Here is a 21,081-nt window from a genome sequence, read left to right as displayed (position 1 = left end):
CATCTTAGTGAAAATCTCGAAACACGTCTTACTCCAATGGCTGCCAAATCCAAACTACCCTATTAATCAGTCTGAAATTTGTTTTGCCGTCATTTGCTAGATGGCAGCAGACGATGATAACGCCAACTTGGGGACGCGGTCTTCCCATATAGTGGAGTATATTACTCGTTTCAATTAGGTAAGAACTGGCATTTACTGCTGAGAGGTCACTTTATGCTGCAGTATTCTATAGTGACCTTCTCAAGCCGTCAATATACATGTAGATAAAAATTCATTTTATTACAAGTGCTTTATCATCTTAGTCTCGTCCTCTTTCCCCTTGTTCTGAGGGGTATCCTTAGTTTTCATATTTAGCATTTTTTTTTTGGGCAACAGACTAGGTGCGATTATTAGTAAGGGGGCTACACTATGGTAGTAGGGTATGATAAACAGTAACCCATACAGGATTTCTCTGTCCCCCTCAACTTGTTTGAGATTAAGATAACACCAACTTCCCTCGGGAACGCCCTCTGTCGCCAAACACGGGTACTTATTGAACCGCCCTTGTATATATAATTATAATTTATCATTTTCATATTACAGTGAAAATGTGGATGTGATTTGCTGCTTAATTTTACATTTGGTTACTTTCTCTCATTATATTCCTTTCTTTGTCTGTTTCATTTCTGGGTTAGTCTTTGCTATTATTGTATTTGTTATCTGAACTTCAGAACTTCCTTTCATTCCTAGATTTCAAGAGCTTGATCTAAGCAAGGAAGCGTTTTTCTTTAATGATACACCCAAGGAAGAAGAATGGTTTAAAGCTGTTTCTGAGGGACTACACCCAGGAGCTAAATATGCAAAGGTACAAGAATATTTCAATAATTGCTGTATTCTTCTTGAGTATTTTTTCTTTACATGCTACATTTTACATTTGTGTTCATATTTATATTTTAGTAACAAAATGGTTAGATTTACAAGAGAATATTGGGTTCCTTACTGCGTGCTTAAAGAGGTTGGGCACATCATGTTTTTGTGTGTGTGTGTCTGTGTCTCGCAGGATTTTAGGTAATTTACCAATATACAGTCTGTACGGAAAGTGCAGCCAATGGGTGGGTCAAAAAAGTTTTATTTTTGTTTGTTTTTTTAATATACACTCTACACCCCATCTTGACAGAAAAATGCTTATACATAATTTACCACTGAGTAACACCCGTGGTCGGAGTTGGCTCCGATCGGGGATGCTTAACCCGTTAGATGCTGCGGTCAGCACGCCCACGGCATTTAACTTGCCTTTGTGGGGGCTTTCCACAACGATTGGCACCCATGTTCCTTCTTCGGGTGCAATGACCGTTGCTATGGCAGCCCTGGGGGCCTGCAGGCGGTGCCATTAACATGGCGTCTATGACATCATGCATGTGCATAGGCTGTCACTGCTAATGACCTGCTGGTTTTAATGCTAAATATTTAAAATTTCATTTAAAACACTACTTATCCCAAAATAGTCAATTCTGAGTACAGAAAATCGATATTCAATTTGTAAGCTACGTGACCTCAAAATAAATTATCCAGACATTTCAAAAATTATGAAAATGTAAAGTAGACATAATTTGAAAATCACGTGGATATGTTAGTGTTCCGAAGTTATAACCACTTATAGTGACACATAAGTGTCACTCGGCGGAAAGGGGTTAATAAATTAGCAAAAATATCTACATTTTCTTGACAAGATGTCCATTAATGAGCAATAAAAAGAACTTTTTTGATCTTCCCAATTGGCTGCACTAAAACATAGCATGAAAAATGTCTTATTACTTTCTGTACCCACTGTACATCTATTAAAAGTTCTGCACTGCTGTCTCTATTTGTAAAGTTAAAGGGGTTATCCGGTTGTTAAAAAATACTGAGGACCGGGCTGGGATGGGCTAGTTAAACACAATGAACGTGTACTTGCCTCGCCCGGTGCTGCCGATGTCCCGCGCCGCGGTCAGTCTCTTCTGTGCGCTGGTTTATATACAGGGGCGCACAGGGAGCTTCCGGCCGTCCAGAATGATTTTCTAGTAGAAAAACTCTTGGGCAGGAACAGGACCTACTCTGTTTGCAGTCTGTGTCTTCTCATAGCAGTCTAGGGAGAGGAGAGAAAAAAATGGACACCATACGAATAACTCACAGGTGTCATCCGTGTGTGTGGTCTGCAGTGCAGTTACTATTGGGTTGGGACAAGCTAATTTTTTTTCTTGAAAGGAATCTGTTTTCACCTCAGATGATTCTGGTTGAGAGGCCATAGGGGGTATGTCAATTCGGACGCCGATATTTTTGGCTCCGTATTATTTAAAACAAATCACTTGCTATTCTGTGTGAGCTACAGAACTAGATACAGAGGTAATAGTAGGGAACGGGATCTTCATCTGTAGCTCACATTCCCAGCTATGTTTTCCTGGCCCAGATCTTCATTGATTAGAGAGATGATCTGCTTCATTTGATAGTCTTTATAGCAGCTAGCGCTTTAACCCAGATGTTACAGTAGTTATTTGGGTTTTTGCAATATTCATTTATAACATTTTTTATTCTTGTTGGGTAGTGACATTTTCTGTTCCATTTTGATAATCGAGGAACAAGTCAGTCAAAATATTTTCTAATGCAAGAAAATGTTTTTAACGCAAGAACTCCTCTTCTGGCTCTGGAAAATAATCTGGAAACATTTCCCACCAGCACTAAGCACTTGGCACTCTAAATTTTTGTAGATTAAGTTGATTCGACTTGTTGGGATAATGCTGCTGCTGTATGTCAAGAAGGATCTGGCGAGCCATGTGTCAGAGGTGGAAGCAGAGACTGTAGGCACTGGAATTATGGGAAGAATGGTAAGTTTATAAAGTGTGTGTATATATTAATGTTATCATTATAAGTGCAACATCAGTTATAGAGCTTTGATGCCATAGTTTCCAGTACACACAGATATATTGAGGGCATTTACTATGCCTTGTCGATAAGTTTTCAACTGTTTTGTTGGCTGTACGCCCACTCCACTTTACCTGCTATAATCTACAGTGGCAAAGCACATTTTCAGATTTATGTAGAAGCCAGAACCCCTTTATTTATATGACATACAGAGCGCCATAAAAAAAGGCCTAGTATGATATTTGAGCATGACACTTAAGCCCTACTCCAAAACAAAACCTAGTTACAAATGGCTATATGTTTTGAACATGAAAACTTTACTAATATAAAAATTCAGCATTTTATAATTCTGCTAATCAGCCTGATGGGCTCTAAGGGGTGTTTCCAGAGCTGCTCCATGCTGTAGCTTTATATGGTGTTATTATGAGAAGAGCAGGTCTCACCTTTTCCTGCTGCTGCTAGACAGGGAGCAAGGGATTGGATGTGACATGTTTTGCTCATTGTAACAACCTAAATATCTTAACCCCTTAAGGACGCAGCCATTCTGTAGCTTAATGCTCAGTCCCATTTTTTGTATTCTGACCTGCGTCGCTTTATATGGTTATAACTTTTCAACACTGTTACTTATCTAAATGATTCTGTGACTGTTTTTTCCCACATGTTGTACTTCATTTTAGTGGTAAATTTTGGCTGATAAGTTTTTTGCGTTTATTTACAAAATAAAAGAAAAATTGATGAATTTTTTTGAAACACTTGCCATTGTCGAAATTCGAAATCACTGCGTTTTCAGACAGGTAGATTTACCACCTAAATAAGTTGCTGAGTAACATTTCCCATATGTCTACTTTACATTTTCATAATTTTTGAAATGTCTGGATAATCTTATTTTGATGTCACGCGGCTTACAAATCGAACATAGATTTTCTGTATTTTCAGAATTGACTATTTTGAAATCCCTTTTTGAATGAAATTTTACATACATAGCATCAAAAACCCCCTATATAACCAACCCATTTTCAAATCTGCACCCCTCAAGCTATCAGAAACAGCTTTTACGAAGATTGTTAACCCCTTGAGATCTTCATAGTAATGAAATAAAAATGGAGGTGAAATTTAGATTGGTCAAATTGTGTCAGTTATACATTCATTTAGCCCTAAAATTTACACATTTCCAAAAGATAAAAAGAGAAAACCCACCATACAATTTGTTCAGCGAGTGCAGAGACCCCCCACATGTGTCAGTTACTTGTTTTATGGGCGCACATCGAGGTGAAGAAGGGAAAGAGCACCCTGCAGCTCCTGGTATTTTAGTTTCCTCATTGGCCCCTTTTTGTAGGATATAAAACTTTAGCTTTTTCGTTATTGGGGTCATGTGACGGCATTTTTTTGCGGGATGAGATGCATTTTCCAGTGTTACCATTTTAGGGTTGGTATCACCTACTGTCGAAAATTTAGAACTTTTTTTTTGAGAGCAGGAGTAAAAAATAATCAATTCTGTACTGGATTTTTTCCTTTTTTGGGGTTTTTTTTTTTTTTGTGTTCACTGTTTTGCCAAATAAAACCGTAATGTGGGAATATTCTATCATTTTTGCATTGCCGTCTTCCAAGTGGCATAACATTTTTATTTTTTTTGGCTACGGAGCTGGTTGATGGCTTGTTTTTTGCGGGACATGTTGTACTTTGCACCAGTGTCATTCTGGAGTGCATATGGTTTTTGAACACTTTTTATTGCATTTTTTTGTGGGGTTCAATAGGTAAAATTTTTGCGGGTTTTTAATTTTTTTTTTTTTTTTTTTTTAGCAGCGTTCATCGTGTGGGTTCAATAATTATTTAGTTTTATTCTACGGATTGTTATGGACGCGGTGATACTATATATGTGGGGTTTTTGTTATGTTTTAGACTTTTTTTTAGCGTTATGTCTCTTTATATGTTATGGGGCTTATGGGCATTTTTGGTTATTTATTACTATTTTTTTTATTGAAAAACATTTTTTTTTTTTTTTTTACTATTTCCACCATGGGAAATGAACAAGCAATCATCAATCGGGGGTGTTACACTGGGGTGTCGGCTATATGTTACAGCCGGCACCCCGTGTTTCCCGATGCCGGTTCGGCTCAGATCTTGAGCTGAACCGGCATCAGCTCAGCATCCGATATATCGGACGCTGAGCGTTAACAGGTTAAGCACTGAGGAGCTCTGGTAACACCCAAAGCATTATTTTTGTCCCTTCACGCTCACTGATCGATATATCCGTCGGCAAGCTATAAAGGGTGTATGAAGAAGGGAGCCCTCTTCATACTCTGTATGAGTATGGAGTTTGCTGCATATTGTAGCTAACACCTGCGGACGGTGCCAGCAAAGATGCCAGCGGCATCTAAAAGATGCTAGCTAGTTGGCGTTGCCATCTTTTTTGAGATTGCAGCTCCCCCTGATGTCATCGTTGCCATAACAGCAAGTGGATCATTGTAATGAATCCTATGTAAAAATGTCATATTATACAATACAGTAGTATGGCAATATATGGTTGGATGATCAGACCATCTAGGGGTAATGAACCCCTAAAAAATTGTGGAGAAAAAAAAAAAAAAATATTAAAAACTTAAAATCACCCCCCTTTCCCTAGAATGGATATATAACTAAATAAACAGTAAAAATCGCAAATGCTTTTTGTGATCCCAAAATGCCGATCTATCAAAATATAAAAACAGTTATTGTCGGCGGTGAACTACATAACGCCCTAACGCGACTTTTACACCATTTTACGTAATAAATGTAATAAAAAGTGATTTAAAAGGTTGCATAGTCCTCAAAATAGAAGCAATGAAAACATCAGCTCACCCTCACATAAATGATACCTCACACAGCTCCATACACTGAAGTATGAAAAAGTTCTAGAGATTAGAAGATGGCGAAACGATTTTTCTGTACACATTGTGTTTTAATACACTTTCACAAATTAAAACAATAAAACCTATATAAATTTGGTAGCACCATGATCCTACTGAGGCCACAAGAAAGTGACGCAAATGTTTTTTTTTTTTCCTGCCAATTTCAGCATATTTGGAATTTTTTTTACAGCTTCCCTGTACAAGGCATGGAATAATAACATCACTAATAAGTAAAAAAATTTAGGCAGAAAATAAGCTCTCACACAGCTCTGTACACGGAAATTAAAAAAGTTATAGATTTATGAAGGTGGGGAGCAGAAAATGAAGCGAAGAAAGGCTGCGTCCTTAAAGGATTAAAAGTAGATTTTAGAAGGAAGGAGGCCATGGATAACAAATATAACAAGATCAACACAGTCACTGTGCCTGGATCTACGAGTAAGTGTCCCTGGTTTATCTCAATTTTGATGGTAGATTTTTCTTTAAAACGCCAGCCCTAATGCACTCCCCCCAGTATATTAGTGGCCTTTTAACAGTAATAGTCAGTCAACAAGTGATTTATTTTTTCTTTAAAGGGAACCTGTCAGCAGAAATTGATCCTTTCAAACCACCACCAGTATGTTGTCAAGCAGATTAAAACCTCTTCTTTTTGTTTCAGTTTGTGACATTCCAAAAGGATGCGAGATGCATTGCTTACACATTTGTTATTTATTTTGCCTGTTTTTCTGATAAATACATGATTAAACGTATTGTAGCAGAACACAGTGACTATGAAAAAGTAGCTGACGCTCTTGCATTCTTTTCAGGGTAACAAGGGAGGTGTGGCAATTCGTTTCCGATTCCATAACACTCACATTTGTTTAGTTAACTCCCATCTGGCTGCACATGTTGATGAATATGAGAGGAGAAACCAGGACTTCAGAGACATCTGCTCCAGGATGCAGTTTCCACAGGTGGACCCAACACTCCCCCCTCTGCCTATTCACAAACATGAGTATGTGTCCTACTCAGTGTTAATTCATTGTAACTGCTAATGTCAAAAAGGATGACCATTCAGTGTCCTAACAGGTTGAGCAGGCTAAACTAATCATATTAGGTCTTTGGACTACTAATCTTCTTATTGATCATACAACTATTTGGCTAGTTAATAATAATAGGTGTTTGCACACATAAGGGAATTTCTGATGTACTAGCCATTACTAAAGCAAATGGCATATTATACAGTAGCATTACTCCAACACATGTTCCTGAAACATATTTCTCCAGGGAACCTGTCGAGAGCTCCACAAAGTAGCCCCAAACTGTTATTAAACAGTATATTAACAGGTTCACAATCGAGTACCATATTTTTTAGACTATAAGATGAACCTTACTATGACGCACCTCATATGAGTACATTAAAAAAAGGAAAATATATTTGATGCCTATTAAAAATTTCCTGGTGGTCAAATGCAAATATCTGCAATGTATCTGCTGCTACAATCACATGCACACAAACAGATCTCCTATTGTAATCAGACTCCACTTCTCCTGCCTCCTCACCCCCTGTGTATATGCAGCCTCCACTTCTCCTGCCTCCTCTCCCCCTGTGTATATGCAGCCTCCACTTCTCCTGCCTCCTCTCCCCCTGTGTATATGCAGCCTCCACTTCTCCTGCCTCCTCTCCCCCTGTGTATATGCAGCCTCCACTTCTCCTGCCTCCTCACCCCCTGTGTATATGCAGCCTCCACTTCTCCTGCCTCCTCACCCCCTGTGTATATGCAGCCTCCACTTCTCCTGCCTCCTCACCCCCTGTGTATATGCAGCCTCCACTTCTCCTGCCTCCTCACCCCCTGTGTATATGCAGCCTCCACTTCTCCTGCCTCCTCACCCCCTGTGTATATGCAGCCTCCACTTCTCCTGCCTCCTCACCCCCTGTGTATATGCAGCCTCCACTTCTCCTGCCTCCTCACCCCCTGTGTATATGCAGCCTCCACTTCTCCTGCCTCCTCACCCCCTGTGTATATGCAGCCTCCACTTCTCCTGCCTCCTCACCCCCTGTGTATATGCAGCCTCCACTTCTCCTGCCTCCTCACCCCCTGTGTATATGCAGCCTCCACTTCTCCTGCCTCCTCACCCCCTGTGTATATGCAGCCTCCACTTCTCCTGCCTCCTCACCCCCTGTGTATATGCAGCCTCCACTTCTCAGTCTAGCAGCAGAGAAATCTCTGCTTCTGGGTCTTGTGACCCAATGATGTCATTTAAGGTCATTCACAGATTTGTGTCAGGAGACTGGGAGTAAGAGGGTGTTGCAGAGGCTCTGCTCTCTGAGAGATCAGGTGATCCTTTTTATCAGCATCTTTCACCAGGACAGCAACCAGGAGTGCTGGATCCTCCTTAGGTAGGATTATTAGACGCCGGCACTTTTTTAGCAAGACTTTCTCTTTTTTTCCCATAAATGCTTAATCTCTCAGAATATAGATGGGATCACAATTTGATGTTGACCCAGTCATCTGCTTCCTGCTCCTTTCCTTGGACTGTAACAGAAAATCTGCGAGAGACTTTCCAGGCTTTGGTGTCTGCCTATTGACTCTGCACTGTTGGCTGATGTTGGTAATAAACTAGAGAGTGGAAAATGTTGTTCTAGTTATTAAAATTAAGACAGGGCTGGAAAAGTTTGAATGTTGCCTTCATTCTCTTGGAATTGCATTGCTACTATACCATTCATTTGTTTTACAGTGTTATATTATGGCTTGGAGATTTAAACTATAGATTAAAGGACATTGACATGGAGAAAGCTAAAAAACTTATTGAATGCAAAGACTACATTACACTCTACAAGTTTGACCAGGTATGCCTTGCACAGTGTCATCACTAATTGGTTTATTTAAATTTGTACAGAGTAATCGTGTGTATATATACGTCATATGAATTTTCAGACAATTGGTTCCAGCCCACCTTTGTTGCATTTATCGGGGGTTTAAATTGCAGAATTTTCCTGTACTCGGTTGAGATAATATGGCCTGGCATTTGGAGATGGTTTATTCTGCTGTAAAATCAGGGATAACACTAATGCCAGCGGTTAGCACCTTGGTGATTTTAAATACTGCTTTATGTGGTACTTGTCAATGTGGCACTCACAGGAATAGTGCATTGCTATTTATATTCATGTCATATGTGCCACAAGTGTTGTAGATCCACATCCTGAGTGGAACTAAAGAGACTAATTCCACAAAGTGAAGAATGAGCTACTTAGAAAACAATAACCCTGCATGACTAATTGTGTGACTATAAAAATTAATGATCTGTCTGAAAGAAGTACCGTTAATACTACAAATATTTCAGGTTAGGAAGTTGTAAGATGTAAGAAAAAAATCTTTTATGCTTTGAAGTCTAAATATCCCAAACTGTCTTTCATGTAGCTGAAGCAGCAGATGGAGGAAAAGGCAGTATTTGACGGTTTTACAGAGGGAGAAATACAATTTCAACCTACATACAAATATGACACCGGTTCTGATGAATGGGATACAAGGTAGGCTAAGGAAAAAGTTGACATATGAATAACAATAAAACATTTAATGACATAAAACAATAAAACATTTGCAAAATGTAATCACAATACAACGACTAATCTTTTCTAAATGGAACCTGGAGGTAACTATCTTCCCTAATAGAAGCTGCTAAGATGGACGAGACAGTGTGATGGACGGTGAAGGTGTTGTATTCTGGAGCAGGTACATTTGGCAGCCTCCCATTGATTTTGGTCGAAGAGGAATTATGGTATGGATGACCCTTAAGGAGAATCAATGCCATAATCCTCTGTTAGTACCAGCCCTAATACACCCCTCATTATATTTGTTACATTAAGGCTTCATGCACACAAGAGGACGTGATCCCTTGTTCCCGTGATCCAGACTTTGCAAAATAAGACTGTATGAGCAGCAAGCTCTATCTTTTGCTATCTATTTTTATTGTCCTATTGTTGTGTCATTTCCCATCTGAAACTTTTTTTCTTTTTTTTCTTTTGCTTATCGCTATTTTTTCAGAAATTGTTAACTGTAATGCCTCAAAGTGGTTGTTTGAGAGTTTCAAAAATGTAGGAGCCGGGCTGGGGTGGGCTTTTTAAAAAATAAACGTGTACTCGCCAAATCTGTCACTCCGGATGTTCCAAGCCATGGTCTGTCTGATCCGTTCCCCTGTAAACAAACTTTTGGCCAGCCACGGTGACCAACCACGCCCACTCGTCTCTATCTCTCAGCACTGTATTAGGCATTGGGATATGGTGACGGTTTGGCATGCACGGCCTGAAGCTCCCCAAACTCCACACACTGACTGCAGTGCTGGGCATTGGGAGCGACGGAGGAGGTGAATACACATTTATTTTTTAAAAAAAGCCTTCCCCTCCTAATTTTTTTGGAACTCTTGGACAATCCTATTAATAACTAGAAGACCTCAAAATCATTGAAAATAGATGATAAATTTAAATTGGGCCTTGTACATAAGTTGCTTTTTTCCCATAAGTGTGAAGTCCTGAATCCAGTGAGGCCCTATGGAGACCCTTATTTGTGGACCTTTATTCTTGTGATTTAGCAGGGTTATACTTATTAATAATACACTTGGCTTCTATCCTTCGGATGACACTTTTTAATAGTTTGAAACCATATAGCCTTTGATGTGGCTCCTTTCAAGAACGCGACACTCATTGAATATTATGACATTGACTGCTTCAGTGAGTAGAAATGCTGAGTAGCTTAACTGAGCTGAGGAGTCTTTTAGTAGACCGTCTTTCTTTAATTGTGAATTCCCATTTATAGTACATAGCAAACACTTTATAAAAACTTGGGGTCTTGCCTCGGGGACCCCTGCCAATCCCAGAAAGAAAGGGCAGAAGCATAGAGTAGGTCACTAGAGTAGCATCTAGTGCAGCTGCTTCTTTATTTTAAGGATCACAGGGTCATAGCAGTTTGTTAGGAAGTGATGGTAAATATTATCAATATTCCTTCACTTGTGGTTGGCAAATCCCTTTAAATCTGTCTTATCCTAATGATTGTAAACTATGTTTTATAGATCCATCTTGTAGGTGGTTCTCTTATCCTATCATTGTAACTTTGCTAACAAATTGTTGTATTTTTATAATAATAATAAATAAAATTAATATCTTCTCTGTAGTGAAAAATGCCGTGCACCTGCCTGGTGTGATCGTATACTTTGGAAAGGCAAACATATAACACAGCTAGATTATCAAAGTGTCATGTGTCTAAAAACAAGTGACCATAAACCAGTCAGCTCCATTTTTAACATTGGGGTAAGTATACTATATCTTAACTTTTGTGGGAATCTGTCTTCCAAATCTTCATAGGGGTTAGTTCATCTAGAATATGCCATTAACATCCCTTCAGTGGAGTTTGACTACCCCATATTGCTCAAACAAAATGGCAGCAGTACTAAGAAAGTCTGTATGCCGCTATGTCAAGTCTTGGCATAGTCAACAACCAACTGCAGTGCCACCTTATTCAGATTGCAACAAAAAAGACTACCCCTGATCCGCAATTGATGCCTGGAGGTTATGCCTTGTTTCACAAAAGAAACCTGCCAGCAAACTCCCGTAACAAGACTCTTCTAATTTTTAACTGATTAAATTGATATCAGAATGAAATATTTAGCATAATAATTACATATTATCTGTACAGGTTAAAGTGGTCAATGAAGAGCTGTACAGAAAAACCTTTGAAGAAATTGTCCGTTCTTTGGACAAGATGGAAAATGACTGCATTCCTTCAGCTACTCTTTCTCAACGAGAGGTATAGTTATCGGGAAGATAACACTTTTCTTTGTTAAAGACTTGATCTAATGCTGCGTCAATGCAGAATTGTGTATAAAATGCCTTTTTCTATTCAATTTGTGGCCAAAAATGCTGGTACTGGTATGTATTTATTGGACAAATTGTATGCTTACTTAAAAGCTAATTAAATGAATGTAGATTCATAATGTGAACACCCCATTGTGTTGCATTATTACTATTCTGATATTGAAACTCCCTGAAATATCTACTGCAGTTTCCTTGCTTAGTGTGGTGTGGTGACACATGGAGTTTGCATTACATTCAGGGTGTAGTCATACGACAAACGCATTGCGCCAGCTAGAGAGAAATTTGCCTAATTAAACTTTTAACACTTGCATATACAAAACTCAAATGTTAACATGTTAACCAACACATGCGTTAATGCATATGTTAACATTGCTTTGACAGTTGTGTTTTGTAAACAGAAATGTTAACAGCTGTTTAATTAGGCAAATCTCTCTTCAGCTGTTGCAATGCGTTTTTAAATGCATGCATGAGACGCAGCATGTGACTGTACCCTTACAAATGCTTTGCAAACGCCAAGAGGCATGGCTTGGCCCATATGTGTTTCCATTGAAATGCATGTGATCAGTAACCAGCCCCCTGTACTGTTGGTTACTAATCGCATGCATTTCAATGGAAACACATATGGGATTGGGTCGAGACCTGAGCATTGTAAATTCAGTAAACACTGTGTATGGCCATACCCTTACCTTGTTCCGGGTAGGATATTGCATTGCTTTTTGTAAAAACAAAGTCATAAGAAGCTAAAGGTAGAGCAAATTCTGGCAGCGGAGGCACAGCAGTATGCAAGTGCTTCTTGGTTTACAATCCTTCATCCTAGTGGTAGATTCCTTTGATGGTGAGTTAAATTGACCTGTGTGTGTATAGGAAGGTTATGTAATGTGCTGGCCTGGACCTGACATAATGGCTTGTTCTTAGAATCCACTAGGCAAACAGCTACCAGTAGAAAAACATTTCTCTAGTATGAATGATATATACAGTATAAATATGTGCATCCTCTTCAGTAGATGAAAATGCTGAGGCATGCACAGTGAAACTTATTGTTGAGTGTTACCAATAAAGGAAGCTTAAAATGCTGATGTGTCGTCTCTTTCACAGTTTCACTTCAAGGATGTGAAGTATATGCAGCTGCAAGTCCAGACATTCACTATTCACAATGATGGGCAGGTGGCTTGTCAGTATGAATTCATAAGTAAGCTGGATGAACCGTCCTACAGTAAGCAATGGCTCAGAGCGAATCCAAGTAAAGGATTTCTTACACCAGGTATATGCGCTTTGTGTTACTTGCTGACACTCCCTGTATTCCCACATTTTATTCTTATCTATATCCATTTACATGTCATTGGCCCACATTCACTTATACAGGCGGTCCCCTACTTAAGAACACCCGACTTACAGATGACCCCTAGTTACAAACAGACCTCTGGATGTTGGTAATTTACTGCACTTTAGTCCCAGGCTAAAATAAACAGCTATAACAGTTATCAAAGGTGTCTGCAAGTAAGCTTTATTGTTAATCCTGGCTCTTATGACAACCCAACATTTTTAAAACCGTTCCGACTTGCATACAAATTCAACTTGAGAACAAACCTACAGACCCTATCTTGTATGTAACCGGGGGACTGCCTGTAGTTGGACAGTGTAAATCGGCAGTCTGAAAATGTGTCCGATTTTATCATAGTGATTTTTTCTGAATGATAAATTTGGCGCAGCTTTAGTCTATTTCTAATGAAGACACAATACTATGCATGCAACAGATTTGTTGGGACTGAAAAACCATACATTTATCTGTGTTTCTGCGGTAAACATAGGGATTATTGCAAGGGATAACAAATGTGCCCATTGCAGAAATGTCTGCTACAAATCGGTATGGTGCATGATGTCCTTAGTGAAAGTCGAAGTGAGGCATTTGATTCTGTATTAAAGGAAATCTACCATTTGTTTTTATGCACTGTGAACCAAACATACCTTGAGAATTCTGTAGTGACTCTGATGCAGAAACATATCTTGTTTAATCCCTGACCTTAGGGGTTTTGCTCAAAAAACAAGGACATTGGCAAAGCTGGGCAACTAAACACATTACTTCCAGATACACAGGAACTGTTCAGGCAGGACTTATCAACCTGAGCTGAATGACTAATACACAGCAGCTGGGTGATGGTGCAGTGATTGATTACTTCTGCTTGTCAGGGACAACACAGTGTATTGGCTTTGCAGTGTATTGCTTGGCAGTGCATAAGTAGGGTAAGGAGAGCTCCGGGGCAGCCACAGGGCGACGGAGCCTCATTATTATTATTTATAATTGTTTTTTCAGCAAAACCAATCATTTCAGGGATCAAACAAGATATGTAGCTAGAGTTTAGCTACAGCATTCTCAAGGTATGTTTGGTTCATAATACATAAAAGCAAATGGTAGATTTACATTTCCTTAAAATCCACGTTGAGGGTGATATGGTATTTTTTTGCATAGCATGTGAAGATATTTTGCTCTGCTTGCTGCAGTATTCCAGGCATTCATTTGTGTATCCGTAGGAGCCCTGAAGCCAAATCCTGGGGAGATGAAGCACAGTACTTTATCTTCATCTTAATAATAACTCTATAATATCTTTTTTGGCTGGCTTTGAATGTTATATTTATAAACTGTAGTCAGTATCTTGACTTCAGTATGATTTTTTTTTGCTTATGGCAAGGAATTGTCATTTCCCTAAAAAACTATTTTTTGGGGGGATTGGAGTTTGTTGTTAGAAGCTTCTAACTGTTTGTTTGTATATTGCCACTATTTTTTCTGTACCAATATGACCTTTTTGTTTTTCTATCTCTAGGATCAGAAGCTCAAATAGAATTGGAGTTATTTGTCAATAATCAAACGGCTGCTCGACTAAACTCTGGAGAGGAGAAATTGGAAGACATTTTAATTCTGCACCTTGACAGAGGCAAAGACTTCTTCTTATCTGTGACTGGAGATTATCTGCACAGCTGCTTCGGTTCCTCCATTCAGATGTTATGTTATATGAGGGAGCCGATCAGAGACATGTCTCCAGACACAATCCGAGAACTGGTATGAACTTTACTTTTACCTACATTCTGTAAAACTAGATGGATTTAAGTGCATTAACAATATCAGCTTTTTTTCCTCTTATTCTGTTTATAGGCACATATGCCTCTTCAAATGAAGGATGATTTTGTTGGTGCAGAGAAACCATTAGATGTACCCAAAGAATTATGGATGATGATTGATCACTTACACCGGAATGCATCCCAACAGGTGACCTCTCGCTTATTAAAAAAATAAACCTGGCAGAGTCTTGGCATATTCAATAATTTTGCACCAGTGTCTGTTAAATGCTTGCAGTCAGTTTTGATGGATGCAGAATTACTTTGTTACCTATTTTTGTGTCGTGTAAATATGATGATAAAATAACAATCTTTTTTTTCCCTTTAATTGCAGGAAGACTTGTTTCAGCAGCCTGGGTTAAGATCTGAATTTGAAGCTATTAGAGACTGTTTAGATACTGGATTTCCTGAATCAATTCGTATCCTTTAAGGTTTAAAATATAACCATGGCATTAGCATTATCATTATGGTGCTGTATTCCATGTTTATTAAAGATAAATCAAAATCAGGCATGATAAACCAGGGACACTTACTAATAGAATCTGGCACATTTTCTTATATTTGTTACCAGAGCCCCTCTGTACTATAGCTTCACACTTCTCCCTCCCACTATATGCTGAAATTTCCTCTATTGCTGTGGGAGTAACTTAGACAGAGAGAGGGGGGGAACTGCCGAGGGAGCAAAGGGTGAGATAGTGGTAACGCCCTCCAGAGCCATTCTGCCCCTTTAGCATAATTTAGAATCATTTTTATTAATTCTAGAAAGAAGGGGGTAATTGATGATAAATATAAGAAGATTACCACAGTCATGGTGCCTGGATCTATGAGTTACAGTCCCTGGTTTATCATGATGGATTTTGATGGTAGATTTTATTTTGGTTGTAAAAATATCGGCCTCCAATCTAACTATGACCTCTGTTTTTTTTGTGACTTGCACTGCAAGATGTGACTGGATGAAAATCTAGGGAATTGTATGACTGGTGGAGCTGTGAGTTCAGCTGTGAATTCCTTGGTATAAAACTGTACATTCATTAACTAGATCATGGAAAAAAGCCCTAGGCTGATTTTTCATACTGGTCAAGGAACAACAAATAGACTATTGTAATAAGCTGTGGACAAGGCTGTTTCTTGTATTGTGTATATACTGCATATATATAGCAAAGTAGACTGTTTTCCTTAACGTTATTGAAGCTGGAAGCAACCATTCTGTTGTTGAGGCATTATTGCTTTTTCTAGAGGGTCTTCCAGAGCCTGTCATCTGCTTCGACCACTATAACAGATGTTTGGAGTGTGCTGGAGATTATAACAGCAGTAATGAGGTGCTTATTTATTCTCTAACAGTAACAATACTAATTGTCACTGCTCAATGTTTACTGCAGATCATCCCACAGCCAGAAAATAATCTCAAGAAAACACTAATGAGTATTTGAGCAGTGAACCAAGTAAAATTTACTAGATGTTACCTGGGCAAGTGCCTGTATGTAACTGTATGTAACTGTATGTAAAAGTGAGCAGGTACTTTATATAGCTGGACGTACTGCTATGCCTTAGTGCCAATGAGATCAATGCAAAAGCCTGGCACTAATGTAATGTAGAGCATTTTCAGTGTATTCAGAATTTTTTTCAGGCTTCCAAGTACACGGCATGGAATATTAAATTCTGCCAGTATGCAATTGCAATTTGTTACGCAGAAAAACAAGCCGTTACTGAGCTCCTTACATGGAAAAATAAAAAAGTGATAGGTGGGGAGTGAAAAACCATTCATTTATCTGGGTGATAACGCCTGGTCATTAAGGGGTTAAATATATAATAGGGAGCCACAGACCAGTCAATCATCCCATGCCACTCCACTTTTAACCCGATAGTATAGTACATGGTGGCAGGCTGGCTGGCTTGTTACTACATGGGGGCAGGCTGGCTGGCTTGTTACTACATGGGGGCAGGCTGGCTGGCTGGCTTGTTACTACATGGGGGCAGGCTGGCTGGCTGGCTTGTTACTACATGGGGGCAGGCTGGCTGGCTGGCTTGTTACTACATGGGGGCAGGCTGGCTGGCTGGCTTGTTACTACATGGGGGCAGGCTGGCTGGCTGGCTTGTTACTACATGGGGGCAGGCTGGCTGGCTGGCTTGTTACTACATGGGGGCAGGCTGGCTGGCTGGCTTGTTACTACATGGGGGCAGGCTGGCTGGCTGGCTTGTTACTACATGGGGGCAGGCTGGCTGGCTGGCTTGTTACTACATGGGGGCAGGCTGGCTGGCTGGCTTGTTACTACATGGGGGCAGGCTGGCTGGCTGGCTTGTTACTACATGGGGGCAGGCTGGCTGGCTGGCTTGTTACTACATGGGGGCAGGCTGGCTGGCTCGCTTGTTACTACATGGGGGCAGGCTGGCTGGCTGGCTTGTTACTACATGGGGGCAGGCTGGCTGGCTGGCTTGTTACTACATGGGGGCAGGCTGGCTGGCTGGCTTGTTACTACATGGGGGCTGGCTGGCTGGCTGGCTGGCTTGTTACTACATGGGGGCTTGCTGGCTGGCTGGCTGGCTGGCTTGTTACTACATGGGGGCAGGCTGGCTGGCTATATTCTATTGGGGGCTAGCTGGCTTATGTGGTGGGGGGGGGGCTGTGACCAGTGTATTTCCCACCCTCGGCTCATACTAAAGTCAATAGTTTTTCCCAGTTTTTGGTGGTAAAATTAGGGGTCTCGGCTTATACTCGAGTATATACAGTATATCATGTTTGTCATGGTGTAGCTTCTCCTCTACTTGGTGTGTGCAGTGTGTCCTATTCCTCATGTAGCACAGATTTATACAGGGTTTATTGAGAGGTTAAGTATGCTATGAATTCAAATGTGTATGGAATATTAACTTGTACATGAAAATACTATAATCCTTCATATTTATGTCTTTTAGATTATTTCAATTTTGCCTCTGCATCATAAAAATGTGTTCAAATACTTGATGTCATTTTTACGGGAACTGCTAAGTAACTCCATAAAGAATCACCTGGATATCAATATTTTAGGTAAAATTTATTTATTATCGCATTTCCACACTGGAATTATGGGGCTTATTTACCAAGGGTCCTGCAAGTCGCACTTTCGTTGGCTTTTAGAAATTTTCGGGATTTGCGCCGCTGTGACAGGTATTTAGAAGGGGATTGTGTTGCACGCAATTGGATTTTTGGTGCAGCAGTGCCGGCTTTCAAGCGACAGAAATCGGGGGGGGGGGGGGGGGCGTGCTGACGATCCCACTGATTCGGGCGGAGTGTGGGATTTAATAAAATTGTGTCGCAACCAACGCACTTCCATACACCTGGAAGAAGATGGTGAACTCCGGCGGACTTGAGCGGGGAAGCAACAGATGCAGGTAATCGGGCACACAATCTTTGTGAATCGCGCCGTAGTGCATGATTGTCGGACAACGCACAGCGGAGATCGCACAGTATCGTTTAAGTAAATGTGCCCCTATGTGTTTAAACAAATGGTGTATCATGGCATTTAAACTGTTAGGCCCTGCATTAACACATGTCTCTCTTAACAGCAAGTATATTTGGAAACCTTATACTCCGACCTCCTCCAGATCAATCCTCACCCAGCAATTTAGACAAGAGAAAGTGTCAGGAATATGTCCAGCAGTTCCTCCTCGCCACAAAAGGTCCATAGTGTCTGGATCCATCTTTCTTCATATCTGAAAGCCTGATTTATATTTTTTTACATTTGTAGATCTATGTGCATGTTGTCTTTTAACACCACTGTGCCTTCAATAACCCGTGTTTGTGCTGTAAAATGTTGTGAGCTACCTGGGGAAATATTGTTGGTCATGTAGCAGTCACTATGAAACATTCCATATTGATAGATGAAGGACTTTCCATGGTAACCTAGATATAAGCAACATCCGTTAAAAAATGCTTAACCTAATGGGTTTCTCGAATGGAGAAGTATTTATGACAATGGTGTAGTTTATGATAAAATGAATGAAGAAACCACACTTCTGTGCCAAACCTTCCCAGGTCACTTCTATTTGCTGCTCAGGAAAATCTGTTCACCCAGCAACTGTACTGTATGTGTGGTTAAAGTAAAACCCTTGACAACTGACTTCTGATACTCCTACCCTTCAAGACTTCTATTTTAGAAGCAATCTCTTAATGAAATATATTGCAATTTTCACCAAAACTGTCTGAAACATGTTGCACAATCTTTATGATAGGTTTTAGACTTTTTTAGATGCTTTTAAGACCTGTATGACAAAGGAATGTGTTTTCTGTTGCGCCAAACACACAACAAAATCTGCCATAAAATCTGCAATATTAGATCATTAAATCATAATTTATTGTTAACTTAATCCCTTATTTGCTTCAGAAAGCTGCTAAATAATCTGCAACAAACCTTGGGGTGTCTTCAGGTTAAGATGGTCTCGGGAACAGAGTGAGTAAGCAGTTTAGAAGGGAATGGTGGAGATCAGATGTACTACTGAAATATACAACGTTTGTTGAAAAGTTACTGACTTCATCAACGTTACACTTTACTATTTTAGTTACTAACTGGCACCTGGTAAGGAACATGGTTTTTCTATGAATATCAGTTATCCTAAAGCACTAAGTAGATTTTCACAAATGCACCAACATCTGGCAGATGCTTTTTATGTTTACTGCTGAGTAGTTGCAAAGTTTATCCGTATTAAGACAATGATAACGTAGTAGAAGCAGATGATTGCATACAAAATATTTTACTACTCAAAGGTCCTAGCCAAAAATCTGATAATTTTTTCCTGTAGAAATATATATATATTTTGTATGGATGTGTGGTTCTCACAACATTTTTGGTGGTTATATGAATCAGAGCTTCTGCAAAGCAAAAGTGGAAGGAATATTGTTTATAGCGTCAGCCCTGGACATGGAGAATTCCAATGGTGCAGTGTATATTTTTGCTCTATACATCAATATTGGATCATTGGGGGTTTGATATTCTACACGCCCAAAAAGCACCACTCTGTTCTTTTTGTAGTGTCTTGGGAAAAGTAACTTGAGCTTAGTTCTTATTCATGGAATGGGGGAATGAGAGCTCAGCTGTAGTAACGCAGCTTTCCCATTCATAAGAGTTGAACTGTTCTAGCTCCATTTTCAATTTTTCTTCTAGTGCCAAATCTGCTACAGGGACCCCACCAATCTGGAATTCGTGACCGATCCTAATCCGTAAAACATTGTAATACTTTTTTAGCCTTTGGTCACCCAAAAGTATACCATGCTTAAAACCTTGGTTTCTTCAGTTGTAACATTTGCATGTGGGTATAGTCTAAAGCAGCTTGATTTTTGTTTGCTTGTTCATGTATGTCCACTACTGACATGTCCACAATAGTAGCAACAAGCAGGTAAGTGCAGGCGGTCCCCTACTTAAGGACACCCGACTTGCAGACAACCCCTAGTTAAAGACAGACCCCTCTGCCCCCTGTGACCTCTGAAGCTCTCTGGTTGCTTTCCTTTAGTGCCAGACTGCAATAATCAGCTGCAAGGTCTCTGTATTGAAGTTTTATTGATAATGCTTTGTCCAATTACAGCAAAATAATTGGAAAATCCAGCTCTCACTGGGGTAAAAAAGAAAATTTGTCTGTATCTACAATTATAAAATATACAGTTTCGACTTGCATACAAATTCAACCTATGGACCCTATCTTGTATGTAACCCGGGTACTGCCTGTATGTGCTGTGGTGATCAGATAAAGGGTAAATCTAGGAAGCAATACTACATTTTATTACTAGAATAATATGTGTAAGAAGGTTGGTGCTTTTATACTGCCATATTACCAGTGCCATAAATTTGCAAGAAGATAAGAACTGGGAGTCATTGCCAGCCATATAATATACTTATTGTAAATTGTCCATGCTGGATTACTGACCTGTCTGAAACGCCAACAAAATGTATTTTTAGACTGTAAAGTTGTTAATAGAATGTTTTTACTTTTTAAATATAAATTGTCACATTTGATGTAAATCCACATTTCAGAGTTTGCTTGTTTAATGTTCTTCTGAAAGAGGTTTGTACAGTTATTTTCTATCTTATAAGTATATATTTCTAAGATGTATTGACAATTTTATTTTACTTTTTTTGTATTGGTACAAATGAGAAAGTATTTTGAAATGTGGTTTTAACTACAGAAAAAGAATAAATGTCATTGTAACTGTTTATTGGCTTCACTATTTCTGTAATAAACAGCGAGACATCTCATAGCCATTCCTTCTCGGGTCTCCCCAGTTGTGCTGGTGTCACCAGGACCCTACCCAATTGACTTAATGGCCTTTACAGCATGCTGGAAGATCTTGTTTAGTCACATGCTCTCCATGTTCTCTGTGAGTCACCACCCATT

The 21,081-nt window shown here is 39.6% G+C and overlaps 1 protein-coding gene across 5 annotated transcripts in view; it reads left to right on the top strand.

Annotated features, from left to right (window-relative positions):
• The window catches only part of INPP5B (inositol polyphosphate-5-phosphatase B), a 54,798-nt gene extending 33,898 nt beyond the window's left edge, over positions 1-20,900 (top strand). For all 5 annotated transcript variants that reach the window (XM_072136742.1, XM_072136743.1, XM_072136746.1 and 2 more), the window contains 14 exons: positions 730-844; positions 2,724-2,840; positions 6,569-6,756; positions 8,481-8,592; positions 9,164-9,273; positions 10,911-11,046; positions 11,432-11,542; positions 12,706-12,871; positions 14,430-14,665; positions 14,759-14,872; positions 15,056-15,140; positions 15,913-16,040; positions 17,632-17,743; positions 18,262-20,900. In XM_072136742.1, the coding sequence (XP_071992843.1) occupies positions 730-844; positions 2,724-2,840; positions 6,569-6,756; positions 8,481-8,592; positions 9,164-9,273; positions 10,911-11,046; positions 11,432-11,542; positions 12,706-12,871; positions 14,430-14,665; positions 14,759-14,872; positions 15,056-15,140; positions 15,913-16,040; positions 17,632-17,743; positions 18,262-18,383 (1,852 nt within the window). In that variant the 3' untranslated portion in view covers positions 18,384-20,900. The remainder of the gene's footprint in view (positions 1-729; positions 845-2,723; positions 2,841-6,568; positions 6,757-8,480; positions 8,593-9,163; positions 9,274-10,910; positions 11,047-11,431; positions 11,543-12,705; positions 12,872-14,429; positions 14,666-14,758; positions 14,873-15,055; positions 15,141-15,912; positions 16,041-17,631; positions 17,744-18,261) is intronic.
• The last annotated feature ends 181 nt before the right edge of the window (positions 20,901-21,081 follow it).

This window comes from Engystomops pustulosus, chromosome 2 (genome assembly GCF_040894005.1).
Source record: "Engystomops pustulosus chromosome 2, aEngPut4.maternal, whole genome shotgun sequence".
Lineage (NCBI taxonomy): Eukaryota > Metazoa > Chordata > Amphibia > Anura > Leptodactylidae > Engystomops > Engystomops pustulosus.
The sequence above is the reverse complement of the archived record's forward strand: the minus strand, read 5'-3'. Positions and strand labels throughout refer to the sequence as shown.